The sequence below is a fragment of the Oncorhynchus masou genome, chromosome 18 (assembly GCF_036934945.1).
Source record: "Oncorhynchus masou masou isolate Uvic2021 chromosome 18, UVic_Omas_1.1, whole genome shotgun sequence".
NCBI lineage: Eukaryota > Metazoa > Chordata > Actinopteri > Salmoniformes > Salmonidae > Oncorhynchus > Oncorhynchus masou.
Window position 1 is genome coordinate 57,578,298 of NC_088229.1, and position 26,911 is coordinate 57,605,208.

The 26,911-nt window shown below is 43.3% G+C and overlaps 1 protein-coding gene across 1 annotated transcript in view; it reads left to right on the forward strand.

Moving 5' to 3' along the window:
• rhbdl1 (rhomboid, veinlet-like 1 (Drosophila)) overlaps positions 1-26,911 on the forward strand; it is a 63,945-nt gene that overhangs the window by 3,826 nt on the left and 33,208 nt on the right. The window contains exons 2-5 of the mRNA XM_064923844.1: positions 8,578-8,736; positions 15,002-15,226; positions 16,094-16,242; positions 16,586-16,698. Coding sequence (XP_064779916.1) covers positions 8,578-8,736; positions 15,002-15,226; positions 16,094-16,242; positions 16,586-16,698 — 646 coding nt within the window. The remainder of the gene's footprint in view (positions 1-8,577; positions 8,737-15,001; positions 15,227-16,093; positions 16,243-16,585; positions 16,699-26,911) is intronic.

Here is a 26,911-nt window from a genome sequence, read left to right on the forward strand (position 1 = left end):
CCTTCCTGTGACATCGGGTGGTGTAGGTGTCCTGGAGGGCAGGTAGTTTGCCCCCGGTGATGCGCTGTGCAGACCTCACTACCCTCTGGAGAGCCTTACGGTTGTGGGCGGAGCAGTTGCCGTACCAGGCGGTGATACAGCCCGACAGGATGCTCTCGATTGTGCATCTGTAGAAGTTTGTGAGTGCTTTTGGTGACAAGCCGAATTTCTTCAGCCTCCTGAGGTTGAAGAGGCGCTGCTGCGTCTTCTTCACGATGCTGTCTGTGTGGGTGGACCAATTCAGTTTGTCTGTGATGTGTACGCCGAGGAACATAACCTCTTGAATCTCCCCATCCCGGATCCGGGATCGTGACTAAAGCCTCAGGCTCATTAGCATAACGCAACGTTAACGATTTCTGAAAATTGCAAATAAAATGAAAATAATGCGCCTGCTCTCAAGCTTAGCCTTTTCTTAACAACACTGTCATCTCAGATTTTCAAAATATGCTTTTGAACCATAGCAATTGACTAATTTGTGTAAGAGTATGCTAAGCTAGCTTAGCATTTTGAGTAGCATTTAGCACGCAACATTTTCACAAAAACCAGATAACCAAATAAATAAAATCATTTACCTTTGAAAAGCTTCGGATTTTTTCAATGAGGAGACTCTCAGTTACATACCAAATGCGCAGTTTTTCCTGAAAGCGTCTGTGTGTAGGAGAAATCGCTCTGTTTTGTACATCACATTTGGCTACCGAAACGAACCGAAAATTCAGTCACCTACAAAGTCAAACTTTTTCCGAATTAACTCCATAATATCGACCGAAACATGGCAAACGTTGTTTGGAATCAATCCTCAAGGTGTTTTTTCACATATCTCTTCATTGATATATCGTTCGTGGAAGCCTTCATTCTTCTCTAAATTCCATGGAAAAATACTTGCAGCTGACTTTTGCGCACCAATTTCGGCGCAGGACACCGGGCGGACACCTGGTAAATGTGGTCTCTCATGGTCAATCTTCCAATGATCTGCCTACAAATACGTCACAATGCTGCAGACACCTTGGGGAAATGACAGAAAGGGCAGACTTACTCCTCTCGCATTCACAGCCATATAAGGAGACAATGGAAAACAGAGCCTCAAAAATCCTGCTCATTTCCTGGATGCCGTCTCATCTTCGTTTTGCCTGAAGCTCACGTTCTAGGGCACGCACAGAAAATATCTTTGCAGTTCTGGACACGTCAGAGTGTTTTCTTTCGAAAGCTATCAATTATATGCATAGTCGAGCATCTTTTTGTGACAAAATATCTTGTTTAAAACGGGAACGTTTTTCATCCAAAAATGAAATTGCGCCCCTAGAGTTTCAACAGATTAAAACTTACTACCCTCTCCACTACTGTTCCATCGATGTGGATAGGGGGGTGTTCATAGATAGGCACTGCGCAAATAATTACTGAAATTACCTAGAACTTCCTTGTTTTTATTTATGGATGCTGTCTGTTCCCAGGTCAGGGTCTTCTCCCCTTCCCCACTGTAGTGCTGGTTGCTCAGTTAAGTGAGGTCTGCACTGGGGTCAGCCTCAGTGGCTGGTTGCTCTGCTGATGGTAATAGAGGTCCTGGGGGTTAACAGAGAGGTCATTCCCCTGCAGCCTCCTTCTCATCCATACTATTTCATCCCCCTATCTTCATCCATCCTCTTCTACTTGCCCCCACTATATTTTTCTTTACCCTATCTCGTCCTCTTTCTTTTCATTAACCCTTTCACCCTCTCCATTCCTTGGTACTGGTGTCACCCCCCCCCCCCTTGGGCCCTTAGCCCTCCCCTCTTTCATCCTCCCTTTTCCTCAGCCCATCCTTTTATCCATTCCCCTCATTATCTCTCCAACCATCTATATCCATCCTTCCTACTCCAGTGCTCCACCTCCCCCTCTAACCTTTCTTCATCCCCTCTCTTCCCTCTTTATCTCCTTCCGTCTCTTCCTCATGCCCCAGCACTCCTAAAGGGGAAATGCAAAAGCATGTAACCATGGCAATGATGTGGCTTGTCAACGCGTCATCCTCCCGCTGTTGGATCGCTTCAATAACAGCTGCCTTTGTGCACCATCCCCTCCCTCTTCTCCTCTCTCACCCCTCCTCCCTCTCTCTGTTTTTCCCTATCTCTTTTCCTTTCTTCCTCTGTCAGATAGTCAGGAACCCCACTACCCTGACTAAGCAAAAAGGCTCCGCTTACAAGCATCATTCACGCGACTCCGTTTTCCTAATTAAATGTATTGATTGTTAATAGTTCTAATTACCAACAAAGACCAATCCTTCACCGCCTCTTCACCTTCTCAGAAGATGGTTGCTCCTGGTACTTGTTAAACCAGGCTGGCCTCACAGACTAGACGTAACATAGTAAACAAAAATGCGGGATATTCAAATCAGTGCGATATGTTACCTTTGGTAGGCTTATATAAGACATACGTTTACTTAAGGGAATAATGAAAAGAGAGTTGCGTGTTTGAATTTCATCACGGACAACTTTAGCATTTGAGCTAATTAGCAACTTTTCAACTACTTACTACTTTGCAACTACTTAGCTTGTTTGGTAACCCTAACCTTAGAACTTTAACGTAACTCCTAACCTTAACCTTAACCCTAAACCCTAGCGTAGCTTACATTAACCACCTAGCTAACGTTAGCATTAGCCACCTAGCCACCTAGCTAATGTTAACTCCCAGTAAATGATAGCAAAAATCTTTGGTTAAATCACATTATCTGGTGGAACAATCTGTAGCTAAGAGAATTGGTAATCAGCAAAGGAGAGGCGTTCACAACTAAAAAGAGAAGAGGTTTTACAATCGAGATACAATAGATCTCCGATTGTACAACTAATCTACTTTTAGTCATAGATATGACTACCTGTAGTTGTTTAGCTAACTTAGCAAGCTAGACTAGCTAGCTACCTACCTAAGTTTGCAAACATAAAAATTATGTGTAACACATGTTAAGTTAGCAAACAGAAAAATTAACTGTAACACATGTTAGCCAGCAATACACAATATGAGTTTCAGTAGATAAACTAAATTTAGCTAGCTACGGGGCTTGCAGGAAAAAATAACTTACTTAGCAAGCCACAATATTTGTGATCTTCCCTCTTGGTGCTGCCATTGGCTGTAGCTGAGCTTTTAGCTAAATTCAACTCTTTGTTTCAAATCCTCTTCGCTATATTCCGGGTTGAAACATGTATGGTTGAATGTGACCATGTAGCAACTAAAAAAAGGCTTCATTGTTCAATTCGTGTTGGTGAGAGGAATCACTTGAAGCCATTGCGGTCTGGTCAGTTTTTTCAGTTTTGACCAAAGGATTGTGTTATTGGTGTACGTCTCCCTTTCAAAAAAGCCTGCATTAGTGGAGGGACAGGGCAAGAGCACGAAGCACCACCCCACACCACACGGGTTGTAGTCTTTCAGAGACTGGAGAAAAGCTGTCAGCTTGCATATCTAGCAATGAATCCGTTGATAGAAACATAATTGAAATACTTCCAATGGCTCTATCAAACGAGGACAACCATATCAAGGACAAGGACAACCATATCAAGGACACCAGAAGCAGTCATAAGGTGTATCAGTCAGCGCGCAAAGCCCAGACCTTCCTCCTGGGCAGTTATGTGTGAAACACATTTCACTGACCTAGAAATGCCTCGGACATGATGAAAACAAGCCCAGATTCTCCCAGGGTGAAATTCCCCTTTAATGTATCACAACTTTTATTTTTATGAAATAAACTGAGTAGGATGGTGATCCCCATCCTCTTTTGAGGAGCCTCCTGGTTGAAGGGCTCTGGCTAGTATTACGTAGCCAGCTAGAAGGATGAATCAAGAAGCTAACGTTAAACGGAGCCTACCTTCGCAGGCTACTAAGATCTCATAATAACTTTGCTTTACAGAGAATAGACTACTGAGACGGAAGGTGATGTGGCGCTCAGTGGTGAAGCTGAGGTAGGCTGCAATGCATGCAGAAGGAAGCAGAGGAGTCAGAGAGAGAGAGGAATCAAGCAGAGAGAGAGCTTAGTACAGTGGTTCCCATACTTGGGGTCGGGGCCCCATGTGGTGACACCTGAGAAAATCTGTACTAATCTTATCAAACAAGTTAGGGAAAAGATACAGTATGTTTCAATATGAACATCTCCACATAGCCTATCTCCCCTACATTAAGATGCAAACAAAGTTATAAAAATGTTTTTGTTTATATCAGTGGTTGTTTACCTCTATATCACTGATATTAATACAGAATAGTAAGTAATATCCTAGAAATTCATGTGTATGTGATAATACGATCATCTCTGTGCTCCATTGATGTGTTTGTGCAGAGCTTGATTAGTAATGCCTCGGAATACAAACGTGAAGGCTGTGTAGTTTGAGAAAAGAGATATCTATGTAAAGAGTTGAGGATTTTATGCTATTCATCATTACAACTGACTGAACAGTCGCTGATGCTATACGTGTCAGTGTGAATAATTTCTCATATTTCCCTCCTTTCAGGGAGAAACATTACATCTGTATAGCTAATAGGCTATGTGTTTGTAGATTGGTTGAAGTGAATGAACCTACAGCAGTCAAGGTAATAATGGCTGGGGTCATTTTTGCAAACTTTTGCTGTTTTTTTTGCTTGCCCCCCCTTCCGAACCTCAGTAAAACTCAAACCATGATTATGGTCCTGCCCTCCCTTTCGCCCCCTCCTATCATCCTAGTGTCCTACACTCAGCCTGTGTAAAACGCTGGTTGTATCTGCACCCCTTCGCTCTCTCTCCTCGGCACCGGGGGCAGAATCGACTGTGATTCAACAAACCTCCATGAAACACACAGTAAGGGGATTAAGTAAAAATAGATCTGAGCCTTCTTTCTTTCTTGGTTCATTTTCATACATGCTTTCGCTTTAGCTGCATTTCAGGAAGCCTCATACAAGCTCCAGGTGGTCAGGTCCAGCCAGTGAGGGGCCCCGGCGTTCAGCAGAGATTACCCAGTGTGTGTTATGTCACGAGTTGACTGATTACCAGTTTGTGTGTGGGTGTGTCCGTATCCGCGTGTTTCAAATCAAATGTTATTCATCACATGCGACGAAAACAACAGGTGTAGACCTTGCAGTGAAATGCTTGTGTCCGTGTCCACGTGTGTGTACATTTGTACGTGTGCCTGCCTGTTGGGATTAAAAATAGCTTTTACAACAAAGTGTGATAATGAAAACACAGGCATTTACAGTCGTTGCTGCTATTAGCATTCAGAAAGGGTAGGGCGCTAACATTTGATTGCTAGTATCAACAGAGCTAACATGCTACCATCTGACTTGAACCATCATCAAGCTTACACACTAGTACATGACTGCTGGTACCCTGCCCCTGGGTTAATAAATAAATAACAAGAGACCTGGGGAGGGTAAACAGTCGATTCATTTGAATTAAAGAGTTGGTTTTGTTCAATTAAACAGCTGTAAACGCTGCTGAAATCAGTACAGTGGACGAGGAAAATAACTCCACAAAGAGAGAGTGATAGGCCTTCAGAAAGTATTCATACCCCTTGACTTATTCCACATTTTGCTGTGTTTACAGCCTGTATTCCAAACTTTTTTTCTCACCCATGGACACACAATAGCCATAATGACAAAGTAAAAATGTTTTTTTTTTTGTGGAAATGTTAGCAAATTTATTGAAAATTAAATATAGAAATATCTCATTTACATAAGTATTCCCACCTCTGAGTCAATATTTTGTATGCACCTTTGGCAGCAATTACAGCTGTGAGTCTCTAAGAGCTTTCCACATCTGGATTATGCAACATTTGCCCATTATTAATTTTCAAATTCTTCAAGCTCTGTCAAATTGGTTGTTGATCATTGCAAGACAACCATTTTCATGTATTGCCATAGATTTTCAAGTAGATTTAAGAAAAACTCTAACTTGGTAAGCAACTCCAGTGTAGATTTGGTCTTGTGTTTTAGCTTGTTGTCCTGCTGAAAATTGACTGAACCAGATTTTCCTCTAGGATTTTGCCTGTGCTTACTTCCATTTCTTTTTTATCCTGAAAAACTCCCCAGTCCTTAACGTTTACAAGCATACCATAACATGATGCAGCCACCACTATGCTTGAAAATATGGAGAGTGGTACTTGCTAATGTATTGGATTTGCCCCAAACATAACACTTTGTATTCAGAACAAAAATGAATTGCTTTACCCACATTTTTTGCAGTTTTACTTTAGTGCTTGATTGCAAACAGGATGCAGGTTTTAGAATATTTGTATTCTGTACAGGCTTTCTTCTTTTCACTCTATCAATAAGGTTAGTATTGTGGAGTAACTACAATGTTGTTGTTCTCTATCACAGAAATTATACTCTTCAACTGTTTTAAAGTCACCATTGGCCTCATGGTGAAATCCCTGAGTAGTTTCCTTCCTCACCGGCAACTGAGTTAGGAAGGACTGGGTGTATTGATACACCATCCAAAATGTAATTCAAATCAAATCAAATCAAAGAGATATTCATTGTCTGATTTAGGTGCAATAGGTTCCCTTTGTAAGACAATGGAAAAACTTTCCTGGTATTTGTGGTTGAATCTGTGTTTGAAATTCACAGCTCGACTGAGGAACCTGTGTGGGATGGGGTACAGAGATGGGGTAGTCATTCAAAAATCATGTTAAACACTATTATTGCACACAAAGTGAGTCCATGCAAGTAATATGTGGATTCTTAAGCACATTTTTATCCCTGAACAAAGAGGTTAAATACTTATTGACTCAAGCCCTTTCAGCTTTTCATTTTTTATTCATTTGTAAACATTTCGAAAAACATAATTCCATTTAGACATCATGGGGTATTGTGTGTAGGCCAGTGACCAAAATAAATCTTTATTTAAGACATTTTTTTTCAGTCTGTAACACAACAAAACACAACAAAACACACACACACACAAAACACACACAAACACACACACTATGTATAAGGCACTCCCAAGGATTTTCTGATTGATCTTCCTTGCTAAATTGAGCTGTAAAGCTGTTGACCTTGTGGCAGCTGCAGTATAGACGGGTACTGCCAGGCTCAGTGTTTATACAACCACTCTCCACTCCTGATCCTGAGGCAGTCAGGGAAATTACCTCTGCCCACTGAGTCACAGGGCCATCTATATTCAGAACGAAAGGTCCCAAACCACAATGGGGAACATTGAGAGTCCCTCCCATCTTTACACAGACCAACATGATACACACTGTGGGTGACTCCAGAGTGATGCAACAGCTGAAAGACCATTGTTCCGCCCTGGAGCGACAAGGAGCTGTTGGTTTACTCTCAGATGAATAATGAGTCTACGTTAGCATTACAGGAAACATAGTAAAGGTGTAGGCACTGAGCGGTCGTCCCATATGGTCTGTTTGTGCTGGATGGGTTTGGCCTTAGGTAAACTCATACACAGGACTAGACAACTCAAACTAGACACCCTAATGAAAAACTAGCACGGAATATTAATGAGCCATTGAATCAAATTAAATTGAATATTTAAAAAAGGAAGGAAAATAGGCAGTTGATGATGGATAGATACAGTACAAACATAAAAACACAGTCGGACGAGGGCTCATACACACTGTACACCACACGCACATACACACCCTATACTTTATGGGCCATTTTTAACCGGCACTATTTCGGACGGTTAAACTCTGGCGATTTTTATGACACTCCCCCACTTAAATTAATCACGGGTAGACCGAGGCGTGCGAGCTTCAGCGGTAGTAACCCACAGGGGCCGGTCGCCTCACAGTGAGAGTGGTGATTAATGAAAACCACACTGTCCTGATTGGTCCACAAATTCAGCTAGAACGCGACTCACTAAACTCGTTAGAAGGAAAAACTGACTTCGACTCCAAAATGAAAGGAAAGACTCCAGAGAATCTAATGCTCTCTACTGATTTCATTCTGTACAACGACATATGGTGACAGCGGTGGGATTTCAGTCGTACAGTGGGTTCAGGTCACGGTGTACCATTTTGACATGTTGGCCCAATTTGGTTATCAGTCCTGCCAAATGACTGATGTTATCAGCCTGCTCTGTTCTTCTCGCCTGCCCATTTAATTCGAATAAATACAGCTAGCTAGTGTTCTGTTTTTAAGGCTGGTCTAATTCTTCCATTGACGTTCCCACTGAAAGTATGGCTTAATTAATGCTGCTCTCATTGACAGACTCTTCTCTCTTGCCTCCGTTACTCTCCATTGTCCTGGTCTGTTTGTTCTATTGTCTGTCTGCTGTCGACTGTTGTCTATGGACTAGTCGATAACCACAGTACCCCTCTACATAAGTGTTGTCTATTGAGCGCAATGTGCTTTTAAAAAGCACTGCAGATGAGATGTGTTTTGTATATCAAGAACGGGAGGTAGAGAAAGAGAATTATTTGAATTGAACAGGATTAATTCCCTTTCAATTTACTCAACGTAGGAACGGAATGTCACTTTTCAAATCTTGAGTTCCCTGAATTGAGCCGATCCTTGCTAATAAGCCCTACTACTAGAATCGTCACCAGCAGCATTCTGATCAGCCTGCACTGATATTCATGTGTTGTTGTGTTTTGACAGCTGGACCCAGACAACACCGGTTTCATTGCAGTGGAGAACTTCACCAGTCTGGTGGAGCACCATGAGCTGCAGCTGGACCCCTCCAAACTGGACATGCTGTTTGCACTGGTGCAGAGCAACGAGGATGGACAGGTGTGCTACCAGGAGCTCATCGAGCTGGTGAGTGACAGGGAATGGACACACACACGCACACCAACACACGCCCACGCACATACACGCACACACACAGAAGCACGTATAGTATGTGCACACACTTGCTACAGAATGATTCGAGGTTCATGATGTCAAAGTGTACCTGCCCATTGCAGTCTTTTGTTCTTCAGAAAGAGGTTTGATCTTTCTAATTAAATGTAATTATAAATACACACAAACAAAATGTAATGATAAATAAATACACACACAAATGCCACACACACACACACACACACACACACACACACACACACGGTTAATCATTATACTGTATAAGCTGTTGGTAGAGCAAAGGGGAAATTCTGCCTCAATGTCTTCTACTGAGCAGTGTTTTGAGTTCTGATGCTGCTAGGAGGTCAGAGATATTCTTGTTCATTCCTCTCCACTTAACCTGTCTGTGTTTAGACCTTTGTTCCGATATATCACATTAATGCAAAGCCTTTTAAAGGGGCTGAGGTGATTCTTAGTCTTGAGTGTAGCCGTAGACCAGAGCATGTTTCTTCTCCTTGCAGCATATGGGTTTATGCAGCGTGATTCATTCAACACGATGCAATTCCTGACATGTTTTCACTTCCCTAAGCTGGTTCCTTCCTTCGTTCTTTTCTGCTCATAGTTTGTAATGAAAGCTGTTGAATTTAGTTCCCATTCTAAATGCTCAGGTCTAGCTTCTAGTGTGTGAGCAGCAATGCAGATGCAGGTGCTCTCGCCGACATTCCAACCCCTTCCTTTAGTTTGCCCTTCTCCTACTGTCCACCCCTCCCTTTTTGGATCTTCATGCCTCTTCCTTCTGTTACTCCCTCCATCCCAGATGTGATACTCTTCCCTCCGACTACCCCCTTCTGCAAATCTTATCCTCCTTTAATAGTATCCCCCCCCCTCAGAATTTATCTTCTTCTTCATCACCCGTGTAGCTCCAGATCGTATGTTAAAACCCTCCCCAGGTTTAGGCAGCATCAGCGAGACAGTTTAATATTCACCGTCAGCCAAATGCAAATGGGGTTCGATCAGCCCAGCATTGGTAGAAGCAGGCAGTGATCTAAGGTCATTTGAGAATGCTCAGCCTCACAGAGATATCGACATCCATGTCTGATTGGTAAAGATTTGTCTGACAAACGTGTGCGCACACACAGTTTGCATCCATTTTTCACTGGATGGGCACAGACACACACACACAGAGGACGTGCACTTGCTCACTAACACATGATCAGGGAGGCTAACACATACACACACAGACTCATTCACCGTACACACGCTCAGCGTACCGATTTGCTGACTCATTTGGATGATATTCAAATGCTGACGGGAATCTGTTCTCTTCTCTGTGTGATGTGTGTCTTATAGGAGCAGGTCTGGTTTAGTTTGTTGGGGAGAATATGCAAATGTAGCGTGACATTTTTAACCAGGTCATAGCCAAGCTGACACCCCCCCCCCCCCACCCCTGCCTTCCTCTGGTTGTCTTCTTCTCTTTCTATCACGCTTTATTTTTCCTTCTCTCTTCTTCCTTTGGTCCCTTCTTTCTTTCTCTTTCCATCTCCTTCACTTTTCCTCCGTCTGCCTGCCTCTCTCCCTCCCTCTCCTTCAGGGAGAATTAAAAGGGGGACACCACTGACAGTATGTGTCAGAGGAATGGTATTTTGAGTTGGGAAGCGCACCGCTGCCATTATATTACCACCAGTGTCGAACGTCTGCCGTATGGCCTGAATTAAGACCTGGCAAAGAAGATAAAACACCCCTGCCTGTGGAGCGTGTGTGTGCGTGTGTGCTGTGCGTGTGTTTTCACACATCTGTGCACTCTACATACTGTACATCAGCAGTTATGTCTAGCCTTTTGGCCCCGAGGCGTGGGACTTTCATCCTGTTAGTCTGCTGAACAGGGATGTTAAACTTTCCTTCGCTCTATTGGTCTTCGGGCTCGGTGTGAGTTGTTGATCCACACAAACTGTCTCGACGTGACTGGGTGTAAATGTGTCGGAAGCGAGCTCTTGGCCCACAAGTTCAGTAGCTTATGGCTGCGTGAGTGTTTGAATGTGTTTGACTTCGTCCGTGTTTTTCATGCCGGCTGATCGGAGCCGGAGAGCTCCATCGGGCCAGCCTGGGGGGGGGGGGTAACTCATGCTCCGCTAAAGCCTCTCAGGGGGATCGCAGACTCCGAGAGGCCCACACACACTTACAAACACACATACACACACACTTACAGACACACACCTCATTGTCAGGTGACTGTGTTCAGGAAAAATCCCTTTCCCTAGTCATTGTTCCTCCTTAATCGGAGAGATACACCAATACGGATCCCACTGCTGCCACCATCTGTCAGTGTGCGTTGTGATTTAGTCATGGCAGACAAATATAGAAAACGCTAGGCAAACTTTACCAAGCATGCTTCAGTCAACAACAGTATATAGTGAAGTGACAATATTTACAGTTTTCTATTTAACACCAATATTGCTGCAGGGATTCTCTGTGTTTTTGCTTCGCTTGAAGAGGGGATGAGGTTGACACCCTAAGCCCAGAGCGCCGTTTGTCACCTGTGACCTGACTGAAGCTCTCTTTGGGAGTGTTTAGTGTCCCTAGCAAGGCCATTTGGGATATTTAGTGGCTCCAGTGTGGTCGTTCTAGTGTTTTGAGACTTCAACGGAGTCGTGCTGACAGTGTTTAGTGCCCAGGGTGCATCTGTCTTCTGAGTTGACGAGCAGGATCTCACTGGAGGGAAAGACAAAGAGGAACAGATGCACCTTATCATCCCTTTCTCACACACACACACACACACACACACACACACACACACACACACACACACACACACAGTGGCTGTTCATCAGCTCCACACACACCTTCGCAACACACAAACACACCCTCGCAACACACACACACACCACACACCCTCGCAATACACACTACAAACTCAGGCAAGCACCATGTCTCTTTTAGGTGGGTTGCTGGCTCTAAAGTGGTGCACTTTGCTTAAGTGTCGTGGAGTGAAGGTTTTTCCAGTTTAGGTCCTGATGATTAAACCATGAAGGAGGGTTATGGCTATGGGCTGCTTTGGAGATAAAGGTGGGCTCTCATTTTAAAAGGGTTTTTGGTAGAATGGCTCTGAGAATCTGGGTCAGTGGAGAAGGTGGGCGAACACAGTGATTTAGTTTCTCTTATATTACTGTGTGTGTGTGTGTATTTAATAGCTTAATAATGCATTATTAATGACCAGTAAATGAGAAGTAAATTGTGTGCTGTTCCTGTTTAACAGAACTAAGTGATGGTGAGTCATTTACTGCATTGGTGATTCAGGACTTTTTTATTTAACCTTCATTAGGACATTAGGATTCCAACCTGGTTCTGCACAGTATGTAGTAAATCATTTAGTAACATTCATTGAATGAGTTCTGCATTGCTTGCTGTTTGTGGTTTTAGGCTGGGTTTCTGAATAGTACTATGTGGCAGGTAGCCTAGTAGCCTAGTGGTTAGAGCGTTGGACTAGTAAGAGCGTTGGACTAGAAAGGTTGCAAGATCGAATCCCCGAGCTGACAAGGTAAAAAAATCTGTCGTTCTGCCCCTGAACAGGCAGTTAACCCACTGTTTCTAGGCCGTCATTGAAAATGAGAATGTGTTCTTAACTGACTTGCCTAGTTAAATAAAGGTGAAAAAAGTGATATCTGAAGAAAAAAAGGCTTTATTAATACATTTGATTATTCGTCTAGCTAGCATTTAGCAGTAGGACTCTCTGACTCTACACATGAAATAAGTTCAGCTCACATTGTTTGGTGAGCATCAGGCCCAACTTTGGAAATGTTCTGGAATGGATAGCCTGAATAATTTAGAATGACTCTATACCAAACAAAATATACACATGTACCTCTATAAAGAGATGACTATGGAACAAATAGCATCTTTATGTTTCATTATTAATTCAAACTATTGAGCAGTACTGTATTGACCAGTACTAATTAAGTCATGAAGGACAGAGGCTGGAGCTGAGCTGAGTACCAACATGTACTGTAACCACCTTGCTGTTTTAAATACACACGACTGGACACACACGCATACACACACCGATGTCAATTAGGTCCAATCCGGGATTCTATCTAAAGCTCCATCCTCAGACTTATCCATTAATATCAATTATTTTCCCTGGCAGACGTCTCCTTCTTGTCAGGGAAGTTTTAGCAGTGGACCATGTTGATGCCAGAGTCTGAGGTCCTCGTGTGAGTAGTGATGGGATGCTAGTACGCCCTGCTAGAGTGCTCCTACTGAGTTTCTCAGTGCTCGCCAGTCAAGTCGCCAGCTCCCACGCTAACGTGCTTTATTGTCTGCCTCCCTCTCTCACATCCCGAACTTCAAAGGCCGCGCTTAATGCTCACCTGAGAAGCGGCGGTCCCTCATGTCTGATGGAGAAGGCGGGGCAGAAGGATAAGTGTCTTTCGGGAAATGTCTCCCGGGAACATTCAGGAGCACAAATGTCAGCGAGCGAGATGAAACGTGTCACTAAGAGGAGAGGCAGCAGGTGTTTTGGGAGAACAAACAGATGAAACACTGGAAACACAGGCATCGTTTAAAAAACAAATCCCACAGAGAAGGAAAAAAAGACATTTGTGTATACATCAGCCCCAACCACGCACAAACACCTTCCTTTTATCTTAAGTCTTCTAAGAAAGACATTATTGAAGACGGGTGGAAACACCCTAATTTCCCTTCCCTCCCTGGAAACACTCTAATTAACCTTTCCTTACTTCCTAATGTCTCCCACCCCCTCGCTGCTGCTTTCCCCTCCCTCCTAGCGCACGTACAATATAATTACATTCCCTGGGCTCGATCTCCGTGCTAAAATATGCTGTGGTGCTTCCACGGGAGGGCCGGCAGCGCCTCTCGCGCTCACGCTGGTTATCGCCATGCCACAGGCCCACACTCGCTCATTGTTCAACCCCGGCATCGTAATTACTTAATACGGCATCCCGTTCCACTAAACTTCCCCACCACCATCCACCACCGCTCTACAGACTAACTGTATTTATGTTATTATTAAATTATTTACTTTAATATCCTCAGACGGCTAAGTTCCATTTATATGTGATTGGTTTGTTTATATATTTCTTAGTCTCCTTGTTTTTCTTTCTTTAATTAGCGCTGTATTGATATTGCCCCCGATTTCTTTCATTATTATTATGCTCCCCACAATGTCCGGATGTAATGAGCCTGCACACAACAGCACCTAATGAATTACGGTTGGTTTGCTTTCGCTGCCTGTCTGGTGGAGTCTGTGGGGACTCTGACAACTGCTGCAGTACAGATGGATACAGTAGGAATGTGGCTTGCAATATTGCCTGTGTATCATCTTGGATTGAAGCATTTCTCCATTGTATAGGTAAACGCGGATCGGTTGACCTTTTCCACTGTCCTTTCCTTGTGGAGCTTTTCAGATTTATTTTCGCTAGAATATTTTGAATCTCACCTTTATTTAAGAGGACATTCATTTTCTTCCAGATTCATGCTACAATATGTGTCTTATCTAGTAATATTTAGTGGTATTTCGGGCTTCAACTGTCAGAGTGATGGTTGCACCAGGGTGTTAGCTCAATGTCCTACCAAAGCAGCAGACATCCAGGGTTCCGTGTACCATGTCACGCTAGCCCCCAGCTGTGCCGTTTACTGCTCACTTAGCAAACCTGGAGTCTCCATGATAACAGGAGCCTGTCACCCGTCTCCCCACCACATTCTCCTTCCCTCCTCCTCGGACAAAACAGCTCTATTCAGCAAAGCTTTGCCCCTCAGTGGCAAAGTCGCACGTTTATTTTGAGTGAAGAGAGGCGCCACGTGTACCTGTCAAGGCAAGGCAGCGCTGAAATAATCTCCTCCACTTTTAGCACTGAAAGGTTCAAGTTGAGGTACATCTTTACTCTCCTATGGAAACTGGAGGAACGGAGATTCTATTTGTTTAAAGTTAGCACATTGAATGTCTTAGCCCCAGCTAGTCTACATGGCTTTTCGGTTCTCTGTGCCTTTAAAAGTTTGCTTCAGCACTTTTGAAAGACATGGGGTTACTGCATAATGGTCGTGTTTCAACTTCTTCAAGCAGTTGAAGGTATTTAGCATGCCAATTCTAATTTCCAATCAAATTATCGCTTTCTCTGTCAGATTCAAAGAAATCCTAACCTCTCTCTCTCTCTCTCTCTCTCTCTCCCCCTTCTCGCTCACTCCTTCTCTCTTTGTCTCTCTCTCTCTTATCTTCCACCCTCCTCAGATGAGCAGCAAGCGCTCCAGCAGTTTCCGACGAGCCATCGCCAATGGCCGCCGCACACTGCAGCGGGAGATCCTATTGGACGAGACGGGCCTGGGCGTGTACAAGCGCTTTGTGCGCTACGTGGCCTATGAGATCCTGCCCTGTGAGACAGACCGGCGCTGGTACTTCCACCAGAACAGCTTGTGTCCTCCTCCTGTCTTCATGGCCATCATTACCATCATCCAGGTGAGAGGTCTAAGATGACTGAGCTGCTCATTGTTAAGACCTTATTGCGTTGTGATCCACCCGAAGATGTTAGTATTGACTTATGACCTTTAAAATAAGCAGTACAATGTTTCTGGCATAAAAGATCTTTAGCTTGAGGAATGAGGAAATGGATGTGACCAAAATTATGGGCACTGGGCAGTCTGGACACTGACCCACGCTTTGGTAAACAGTGGTTAAGTGTGCGTATATTCAATGCCAGATCTCGAAGGCAACACTGTCAAATTGGCTTTCATGTTCGGATTCTTGGATTCTTATCAGCAACTGATGTCGAACTGGGCAACCAAGCCAGTGGAATATTCTCTGGCCAGTTTAGTGATATTAATGGAACAATTTAGTGACGGGAAAAAGAGAAAACCACCAGACCACTTTAGCCCGGGTGGCCATGACTTGAATCGGCAATGATATAAAGCCACAGCACTTCCTCTTCGAACTCACTGTCATTCTGACGAAAGCCAAGTACTGTAAGTGCTCTTAAATGCTTCACAATGGCAGGGAACGGTCTGTAATGACAATTTGGCTACGATAAAGACTATTTCCCGTTCATTTAAATTCATTGAAATGATGATTAATTGATCTATGAAAAGGAGCTAATGGAATCGGACCAGCTGTGTGTGTCTCTCTCTCGATGTGCATCGCCTGTCGGTGCCAATGGAAGTCTTCAACCAACGCAAGGCAACAAAAAAATGAAAAGACAACATTCAGGGCATTTATTAGCTGAATCCCAATTGGCTCTCATAACAGAACTCTGTACTATGTGATATAAATGAGTGTCTGAATGAAGAGACGTGGGTGTGAACCCAGCGCGTGTGTCGCCTCTCCCGTCAGATCGTTGTGTTCATGTGCTATGGCATCATGCTGAATAAGTGGGTACTGCAGACATACCAGCCAGACTTCATGAAGAGCTCCCTGGTGTACCACCCCAGACACCGCCTCCAGGTGTGGCGCTTCTTCAGCTACATGTTCATGCACGTTGGGTAAGAAACCACCCCACCTCACACACACACACACACACACACACACACACACACACACACACACACACACACACACACACACACACACACACACACACACACACACACACACACACACACACACACACACACACACACACACACACACAGTGCAAAGCCAAACGTAATTGATACTGCATTGACAGATAATAGACGGGGTTGATGGATAGACTGTGATAGATGACTTCTGTACATACCTTTGATGAAGTGTCTAGACCAAAGGAGCTGATTTAAAACACTATGCATTATTCCTTTGTCATTGAGACCAGTGTCCACAGTGTCCACTGTTCACTGTGTCTCTCAGGTTGGAACAGCTGGGGTTCAACGCTCTTCTCCAGCTGATGATCGGCGTTCCCTTGGAGATGGTCCATGGCATCCTACGCATCAGTCTGCTCTACATGGCTGGTGTAGTGGCAGGTGAGTGTCACTGTGTTAGCATCATTGGTTGATGTGATACTATCGTGGGTTAATGTGTTAGCCATCGCTGTGTTGTACTGCGGATAGTACCCTATTTTGGTACTTTGGTGTTTTAGTTTTGTGTTGGTGTGATGTTGTGGTCCCTTTGTGTATTAGTCTGTTCCCCGTGGCTGATAAGTTAGCCATAAAGGGTAAGTGTGCACTACTGTTCTCATCCAACACAGTGGCTTGTATAAGTGTTTTAGTATGTGCACTTCAAAGATGACGTACTGTTGTGGTCTGTTTGATCCTTTTGATATATGAGACAGACCGGCTCGATTCGGTCTTATGTAGCAAAACTTGTATTGGTGTTTTCTACATTGGATAAAAGTAGAGACTCATTGAACATTGTATATCATACACTACAGTTGAGGACTAATGGGAAAGCAATTCTGCTTTGAAAGTTGATCAACTTGTAACCCCACATTTGAGAAAATGGCCCTTGAATGTATTGGTATCCCTACTGGAGAGCTCTTCTTTGTCTACACCCATTCAGCATGGTTCACACGCACTTAAGCCTTAGCTCCACCTGTTTCTTTAAGGATTCACATGTGAGGCCATGTGCTAAACAGAGTGAGTATGGTAGTGTACTAAACAACCAAAGATTTCAAGACTAAAGGCTTGTTTTTACTACGTCTATCGACATGTCTGTAGCTGTGACATCAGGAACATTCTATTGTCGTCCGACATCAAACTTGTCGTTGTCTTTATGAATAAGTATAAACACAAAAATGACAGGCTGCATGACATTAGCAGCCTGGTGGTCCAACATTGCATAACTGGTGTATTTTAACACCAACGAACCCATCTGTTTAAAAATGAATGTAGTATATGTCAATCTAGCAAACCAGGCAATGTTTTGTTTTGTTTCTAGCGTGTTAGCTAGCTACAGTGCTGTGAAAAAGTATTTGCCCCTTTACAATTTTCTCTACTTTTATTACAGAATGATCTTCAACCAAAACCTAATATTAGATAAATGGAACCTGAGTGAACAAATAACACATAATTACGTACTTATTTAATTTATTTCATGAACGAAGTTATGCAACACCCAATGCCTCTGAAAAAGTGAATTGCCCCTTATACTCAATAACTGGTTGTGCCACCTTTATCTGCAATGACAGCAACTAAATGCTTCCTGTAGTTGTTGATCATTCCACTCTTGCATGCAGAACTGCTTTAACTCAGCAACTTTTGTGGGTTTTCCATGAACTACTCGTTTCAAGTCCTGCCACAACATTTCAGTTGGGATTAAGTCTGGACTTTGACGAGGCCATTCCAAAACTTCAAATTTGTTGTTTTTTAGCCATTTTATGTAGACTTGATTGTGTGTTTTGGATCATTGTCTTGCTTCATGACCCAGCTGTACTTCAGCTTCAGCTCACAGACAGATGGCCTGATATTTTCCTGTAGAATTATCTGATACAGAGGAGAATTCATGGTTCCGTCTATTAAGGCAAGTCATCCAGGTCCTGAGGCAGCAAAGCATCCCCAAACCACCACACTACCACCATCGTGCTTAAACGATGGTGGAAGATTCTTAATGTGGAATGCAGTGTTTGGTTTTCGCCAGGCATAATGGCATGAGAACCTCATACCAACGGTCAAGCATGGTAGCTGGATTTTCTCCATCTCCTTAGCTGTCATACTCTGCTTTCGCTGGACATTCCACTGATTTCAAAACGGGGTCCCCCAGAAAGCAGAGAGCAGTTCTTCGGGATATCTTTCAAAAAAGCAGCGTTAGAAGGATTAGCTACCTACACATACCAAGCAGCTCATGTTAGAAAGAAGCATGCTCCATGGCAGACCAATCTGAAATAATCTCTCGGCATGTCCAGCCCATTCATTATCTCAGCCAATCATGGCTAGTGGGAAGTTTCCTGTCTTTTTCTGTGGCTTAACCAACTAGGCTCGTAATTTAACAATTTAATTCATATTTACAGATGGCATACAAGTTTGTTATTAAGGCACATGAAAGTTCACATGTTCCAGAATGCATTTCTGCCAAAAATGCATTTTGATTTAAAAAAAATGTTTTTACATTCAAATGCCTCTCCTGTGAAGTAGTGATGCGCGACATATGCCTAGTTTCCTGAAATGAGTCACATATACTGAACAAAAACATAAAACGTAACATGTAAAGTGTTGGTCCCATGTTTCGTGAGCTGAAAAAAAAGATCCCAGAAATGTTCCATACGCACAAAAAGCTTATTTCCCTCAATTGTTGTGCACATCTATGTTAGTGAGTATTTCTCCTTTGCCAAGATAATCCATCCATCTGAAAGGTGTGGCATATTAAAAAGGGGATTTAAACAGCATGATCATTACACAGGTGCACCTTGTGCTGGGGATAATGAAAAGCCACTCTAAAATGTGCAGTTTTGTCACACAACACAATGCTACAGATTTCTCAATTTGAGGGAGCGTGCAATTGGCATGCTGACTACAGGAATGTCCACCAGAACTGTTGCCAAATAATTAAATGTTAATTTCTCTACCACAAGCCACCTCCAACGTCGTTTTAGAGGATTTGGCAGTATGTCCTACCGGCCTCACAACCGCAGACCACATGTAACCACAGCAGCCCAGGACCTCCACATCCGGCTTCTTTACCTGCTGGATCGTCTGAGACCAGCCACCTGGACAGCTGATGAAACTGAGGAGTATTTCTGTCTACTACAAAGCTCTTTTGTGGGAAAAAAAACATACTCTGATTTGCATGGCCTGGCTCCTCAGTGGGTGGGCCTGACTCCCAAGTGGGTGGGCCTATGCCCCTGCCCAGACATGTGAAATCCATAGATTAGGGCCTAATGAAATTATTTAAATTGACTGATTTCCTTATATGAACTGCAACTCAGTAAAATTGTTGAAATTGTTGCATGCTGGGTTTTAATTTTTGTTCAGTTACATAGCCTCTGTGAGTCCAGGTCACGTAACTGTATACTTGAACCACTTTTGTTCAGAGAAGGAGCTGACTCACTTGAAGGACTGTTGACAACAAACTTCCTTTCTTTCCGTCCTCCTCATTGGCAGTGTGGAGATTGAGGCCTATGAATCCACTTTGATTCTGTGATGATGTGGTTTCCATTGTCATATATCACCCCCACTACTGCAGAAATCGTATCGACTCTGATGTGCAAAACTATTGTTTCCATAGCTCAATTTCATCTACATTCTGCATTATTTTGTTTTCTGACTTCGTAAGCCTAATTCCAATTTTACGCTATTCATAAATATTGCTAGACCTGTATAATTTCACGGACTGTTTCTCAATTGTCTACTAAAAACATAAATTCTTTCACTACCCCAGTTTTCCTCCTAGCGTACAGATGTAGGATCTTAATTTGAGCCAGTTTGCTTCAGCAGCAAAATAATCTATCAACAGGAAATATTAATTATTATGTGGGTTATAACTAATAGATATTTTTGTAGGGGTTGATATATTTTTCGTAAGAGAAAATCAAGTCTGTAATTTCAAAGTGGAAATTCTAAACTTCAGAAGCCTTTTTTAAACCTCAAATACACTGCATGTTTTATATTTCCTGCATTGCAGTAAAGTTCTCCAGCAACAGTGTGATCAAATTAAGATACTACATCTGTAAGCTTGACAAAACGTCGTTCAACTCCTTGTACTCCCTGAAAATGACGCACGCACGCACACACACACAGTACATGCTTATGAATTATTGGAGCTTTGATTTAAAAAAAAATGTATGATGACAGAATCGCAGAGAGGTGGAAAGAGAGAGAGAAAGCGAATGAGAGAAGCTGAGTAATGCAGGCTTCGTCTACCTGGTATTGGCATAAGAGCAGACGAGATTCTGGGATTTGAGATGCAGTCAAAACAAGAAGGAGGAGGAAAAGCAGTGCCAGACCTTTTTTGAAGCAGTTGGAGCAGTGCCCGGGGAGTTTGGGGTTCATAGGCTCAGCCGGGGCTCAAAATCACAGGTTCAGGTAGGGTTATAAGGGGGGCTAATGATGAGAGGTACATGTACTAACAGGGGAGTTGTGAGAGAGCGAGGATTGACTTCCAGGTGAGAGGTTAATGGGGCCAACCGCCGCAGCTCTAGGCACAGGGGGAGGGTAATAAAGACACGGAGCCCCGAGCCCTCTTGCCTTCGGCAAACATTTTCCATGAAAATAACAGGCAGACATCAAACAGGGAAAGGGGGGGGGGGGGTACTGACGCTCCGTCTGGAGTTTTAGTGCGGCTTATTTAATGGCAGACACGATATAGCAAGCTTTAAAGCTTTATGCTGTTGGAATACATTTTCTGTGATATGAAGTTTGAGTTTGGGCCGAGCAGCAGCCCCCATTAACATACCGTAGGCGATCGTAACAATACATTTTCTACTGTGCTTTCCATGGGTTATTCCAATATGTCTATCTTTTGTGAAGTTAAGGCATACCTCAAGGAGAACAACTATGTGACATTGAGTCTTCTTTGCATTCAAGTCTCTGTATTTCCCAGAAATCTCCTCTCTTTGATTGTTTGTGAATTATATAAAAGTTGCCCAGGGATACAGATTACTGGAACTCAGTTTGTAGCCTCATGTTTATATTCATGTTTTGTCTTGCCTATATGAGTTCAATCGTGTCAGAATGAGTTTGTTTTTCTTGGAGAGCAGTAGACCTCACAGGGTTTAGTTGTGCTCTGTGATTACATCCTCACAGACCTTCAGCAGGTAGTGTGTGTGTGTGTGTGTGTTCGCGCGCGGTACACAAGTTAAAGGAAGTCGATTATACACAGTAAACATGTCCAATCTATAGTTATTTTCAGGTTTCTCTTTTGAGTAAATATACCATCAGTTCTTCATTAAATTATGTGAAGGATGATGAAGCCTTGCTAATCCATGAAAGCTGCACTGCGTGCCTGTTTTCAGTATCCACCAGAACATAGCCTAATTAATTAATTATTGTAATAGAAGGTCACTGCACAAAGCCTTGTATTTCCAAGTGTAAATACGCTTATACTTTCATTAGTGTGTGTGCATTAGTGTGTGGGTGTTGACCAAAAAGCAGTGGACTTTGTAGACCCATAAGGACCAGTGGCGGCTGGTGACCTGAACAATTTAGGAGGATGGGAGACCCACGGTATAGGCGCAGACCGCACAGAGACGACAAAGCCCGTTTCAAAATCGTTCATGGCAAATTATTTTATAACCTTAAACACTTAACAAAGACATTTAGAGTAAAATATGATGGGGAATGTGAATGAGAGGCCTACTTACAGTGTTGGGAAGTGATCACAGCAGTGACTGAATGAGGGTATGAGGCATGAGTGGAGCTGTTCAGAGACTTGACTTCAGTGCAGGGCAGGCTCATCGTGGTTGGATGGTGCTGGAGAACAGCGCCACACTTCCACTGAGGGCAGGACAGGATTTGACTGGGAAGTCAAAATGCAAGAACACAACACAGTTAGACAAAAAAAGCGAAGAATGAGTTTGTCCAAGCCAGGATTAAAAACACATTGATGTGTATGTGTAATTGTGATAGTGTATATGATTGACTCGACATAAAGTAATGAGAGAACATTGACAGGGTTTCTTACAGTGCTTGGAGAGGAAGGTCAGGTCATATCAGGAGAGAGTTGACACGTAGTGGAGTGGACATCCCTTCTTAATCAGGGGACGGGAGGGGACTGTAAATATAAATAGCAGATCCATTCCATTAGAGCAGCACCATCATAGGTTTGGGCAACACGTTTCTCCATGAAGTTAAACTCAGACATCTCAGACTTCACAAAGTAAAACATAGACTGCGCATCAAATTAGCCAAATAAATGTTCCCGAATAAAGCCCTGATCGTCCACATAACAGACACTAACTAAGAACTGCGAGCGACAGCTGATGTCTGGGATTTCACCCATTTGCCATGCGAGAAAATGTGCTGCGCCAACCTCTCTTTTAATCTCACTTGCAATGGAAGCTATCAAATCATCCTGAATTGATTTTGACTGTAACAGAGACGCAGGAAGCAGGTGCAGTCAGTGAGTTCAATAGGAACGACCAGAGTGAATACAGAACCATGAACATGAAAACAGGAAACAATACTACCTCATGGGTGATGCAACGGAGTGCTAGATAAAGGGGAAGTCATCAGGGAGTGATGGAGTCCAGGTGTGCCTCATGATGGGGTGCAGATGTGCGTAATGATGGTTGCCAGGTGTGCGTAATGATGGGTTGCCAGGACCGGTGGTTAGTAGACCGGCGACGTCGAGCTCTGGAGTGGGGGACCGGGAGTAGACGTGACATCGACATCCCAGAGAAGACAGTAGATACTTCCATGGCCCGAGCAGCCGCACACAAGTCTAAGATCACCATGCGTAATGCCAAGCGTCTACTGGTGTGCTGTAAAGCTCGCCGCCATTGGACTCTGGAGCAGTGGAAATGCGTTCTCTGGAATGATGAATCATGCTTCACCATCTGGCAGTCTGACGGACGAATCTGGGTTTAGCGAATGCCAGGAGAACGCTACCAGCCCCAATGCATAGTGCCAGATGTAAAGTTTGGTGGAGGAGGAATAATGGTTTGGGGCTGTTTTTCATAGTTTGGGCTAGGCCCCTTAGTTCCAGTAAAGGGAAATCTTAACACTACAGCATACAATGACATTCTGGACGATTCAATGCTTCCTACAGTTTAGGGAAGTCCCTTTCCTGTTTCAGCATGACAATGCCCCTCATGCACAAAGCGAGGTCCATACAGAAATGGTTGGTCGAGATTGGTGTGGAAGAACTTGACAGGCACAGAGCCCTGACCTCAACCCCATCGAACACCTTTGGGATGAATTTGAATGCCGACTGCAAGCCAGGCCTAATTGCCCAACATCAGTGCCCGACCACACTGATGCTCTTGTGGCTGAATGGAAGCAGCAATGTTGTGGCTTGTGGCTGAAGTCCCCGCAGCAATGTTCCAACATCTAGTGGAACGCCTTCACAGAAGAGTGGAGGCTGTTATAGCAGCAAAGGGAGGGGGGGGGGGGCAACTCCATAGTAGTGTCCATGATTTTGGAATGAGTTGTTCGACAAACAAGTGTCCATATACTTTTGGTCATGTAGTGTATGTGGAAAAATCCATACTGTAGCTCTGATATCAACATATTCATTCAAACAACGATATGGCTTTGCAGTAATGCTGATTCTCATTTCGAATAATGGTTTCAATCCATCATTGAGTTCTCTCTTAATGGGTTTGATTCAGGAGCATTCTGTTGGGCATCCAGTTGTCATTGTGATAAAAACCTGAGATGGGACTGAATCCAATTTTTTGTTTTCTCTGTTCTTCAGTTTTGTAGAAATTGCTATGATATTTCCACAAACCGCCTTCTATTTTTTTTTAGAAAATATTCACATTTCTTTGCAAGGGACCCGTGTGGGTTGACAAGTCATTGTCAATTTTGTCTCATAGTTCCATCATGTCAAGGATACACATTAAATCGGTATTAAGGAGTCCACATTGTATTTCCCAAAGGGGAAATTTAAGGCATAGGAATTCGATGCGCCATGATATGAGATGGATTAGCTATCCTTTGTATTTGAAATAATTGTTTTATCAGAATACAATGTTAGAATCTTGGCCCTCTTTAATCTCTTCCCAGGAAGTTGATTTGTATGAGTGTTGTTGTGGATACCTGGTATGGCTGTCGTGTTCCAGAAGATTCCGATCAGACAGTTATTTTCCCTTTTCTGAGGCCCAATGTGGGAAAACTTTAAGCCAAGCCTTTAGAGAGAGGGAAAGGGAGAACGAGAGCACAGTGGAAGAGTAGAGGAGAGAAGAGGGTGCAGAGAACACAAGGCTAGATAAATCACCTCGGGTGCCAGGGAGAGGTGACTCAGGGCGTGACTCGGACACCCTGACACTGAGGCTCTGATTCCAGGCGGAAGAATATTTAATATACACTGGTCTGATTTGAGACAGAGGAGACACTCTTTTGGCTTATGTAGTTGTCAATATGGCTTTGTTTCTGCTAGTTGAGTCACTTGCTTTATTATACGTTTGGTTCTGGGAATTTATGAATGGTGTTCTACACTACACAGTACATTAGTAGTATAGCCTGTACTGAGCTCTGTTTTAACCTGTATTTTCTATAAACCTTGGTGCTGCATTAAGCCCCTGGCCTTGTGTGTAGTTCTGTGGCTGTGAGCCCCTCAATGTAGTCTCCCGGGGGCAGGGTAGTGTGAATCTACATCCAGGAAGCAGGCAGGGTGACCTTGGCGCGGTGCAGTGGGTGGCTGGTTGGTTCATTGGCTGCCGGTGTAGATTATGGTAATCCCCCAGCCCTTCACCATGGGGCCCTTCTCACCATCAACCCCACCACACAATGTGGCACTATCCAGGCTCACTTCCTCTCCCAGTCTTCCCCCTGCGGCCTCACTGGTAATGATACCAATGACAACGGATGGCTTTAGTGTAGTGCAAGTTGTTCAACCTCATCCGAGGATCTTGGACGTCTGGGGGAGTCGCCCATCTCATGCTTGGTTGTAATGCAGCAACACCCTCCTGGGTGATGCATGGTGGCCATTTTGTGCCAGAATTGTTTCTGAAGTGTTGTGGTTGTCCCAAATAATTACTTTATATTCTATTTCTGTGGGTTGTTCAGTCTAGTCCAGTTACATTCTGTTTGTTTCCATTGGACACTGAACAGTGGCTCCGTAACCTTGAGCAAAGCACAGGACTGTATTTCATGGATGTTTTCTTGGCAATCTTTTTAAAAGATTGGAATCATTTTCTCCCAAGGTCATTAGTTGTGTTTGCTGAAAAGTAGCCGTGACTGAGAACAACATTGGTTGTGACCAGAATCTACACTCTCAGGAAAAAAGGAGCTATCTATAACCTAAAAGGATTCTTCGGCTGTCCCCGTAGGAGAACCCTTTGAAGAACCCTTTTTGGTTCCAGGTAGAACCCTTCTCCCATGGGGAAAACCGAATAACCTTTTTGGACCATTTTTTTAAACAGTTTTTTCAAACACATACCAGTAGCCACTTATCAGCACAGGCATTCACACACATCCAGAGACACAAACAGTACAAGCAAACGCCATAGTATACACCACACTTACACTCTCATTTGCTTATGCGCCCCGCTCGCCCCTCTTTCAATCTCTCTCAATCTCTCAGAAACACGCAAACACACGTGCACACCACACACAGAGGTGAGATGTGATTATATCTGGCCTCTGGCACCCGGTGCTGTGTTGAATGGTCTCTTCTCTCAGCGGCTCTGAGGATGTGACTGCTGGAGACTATTGATTTTTCTCGATGCCCCCTGTGCTTCCGGGAAACATAAATATTATCATATTTTTCCCAGCCTGACAAATTTGGACTGGGTAGAACGCTGCCTGTGATAGAATCAACCCAATCTCCGAGGAGACCAAGGGCAAGGTGTCTTTGGACCGGGTGTTTTAGCACAGCGCAAATGTTCTGCATTTTATATCTCTCTGTGGGATGATTTGAAGCGCTGCTCTCGCATCGCACTCATGTTGTTATTGCTGTTTTTGTTTTTATAGAGTAGCGTTTATGGAACCCTCTGATTATGTGGAACTCGGTGTTTAGACTGGGCTGTTGTGTTGTTTGTATATCGAGCTTAAATGTTGTCTCTGGCTGGCTAATATGACCAAACATGCACTCACTGACATACACGCGCACACAAGCTCAAAACCACACGCATATACACTCCCGCTCACACACATCCACCCCACACATCGACCCCATGACTGCTTCTACTGGACTGCTATTTATTATTACTACACAATGACTATTTATTATTACTACACAATGACTATGTATTATTACTACACAATCACTATTTATTATTACTACACAATGACTATGTATTATTACTACACAATGACTATGTATAATTACTACACAATGACTATGTATAATTACTACACAATCACTATTTATTATTACTACACAATGACTATGTATTATTACTACACAATGACTATATATTATTACTACACAATGACTATTTATTATTACTACACCATGACTATGTATTATTACTACACAATCACTATTTATTATTACTACACAATGACTATGTATTATTACTACACAATGACTATTTATTATTACTGCACAATGACTATATATTATTACTACACAATATATTTCACAACTCCCCGGCACGTGTAAATATCCTACTTCGTCTGAGCGCCTTCTGGTGTTATA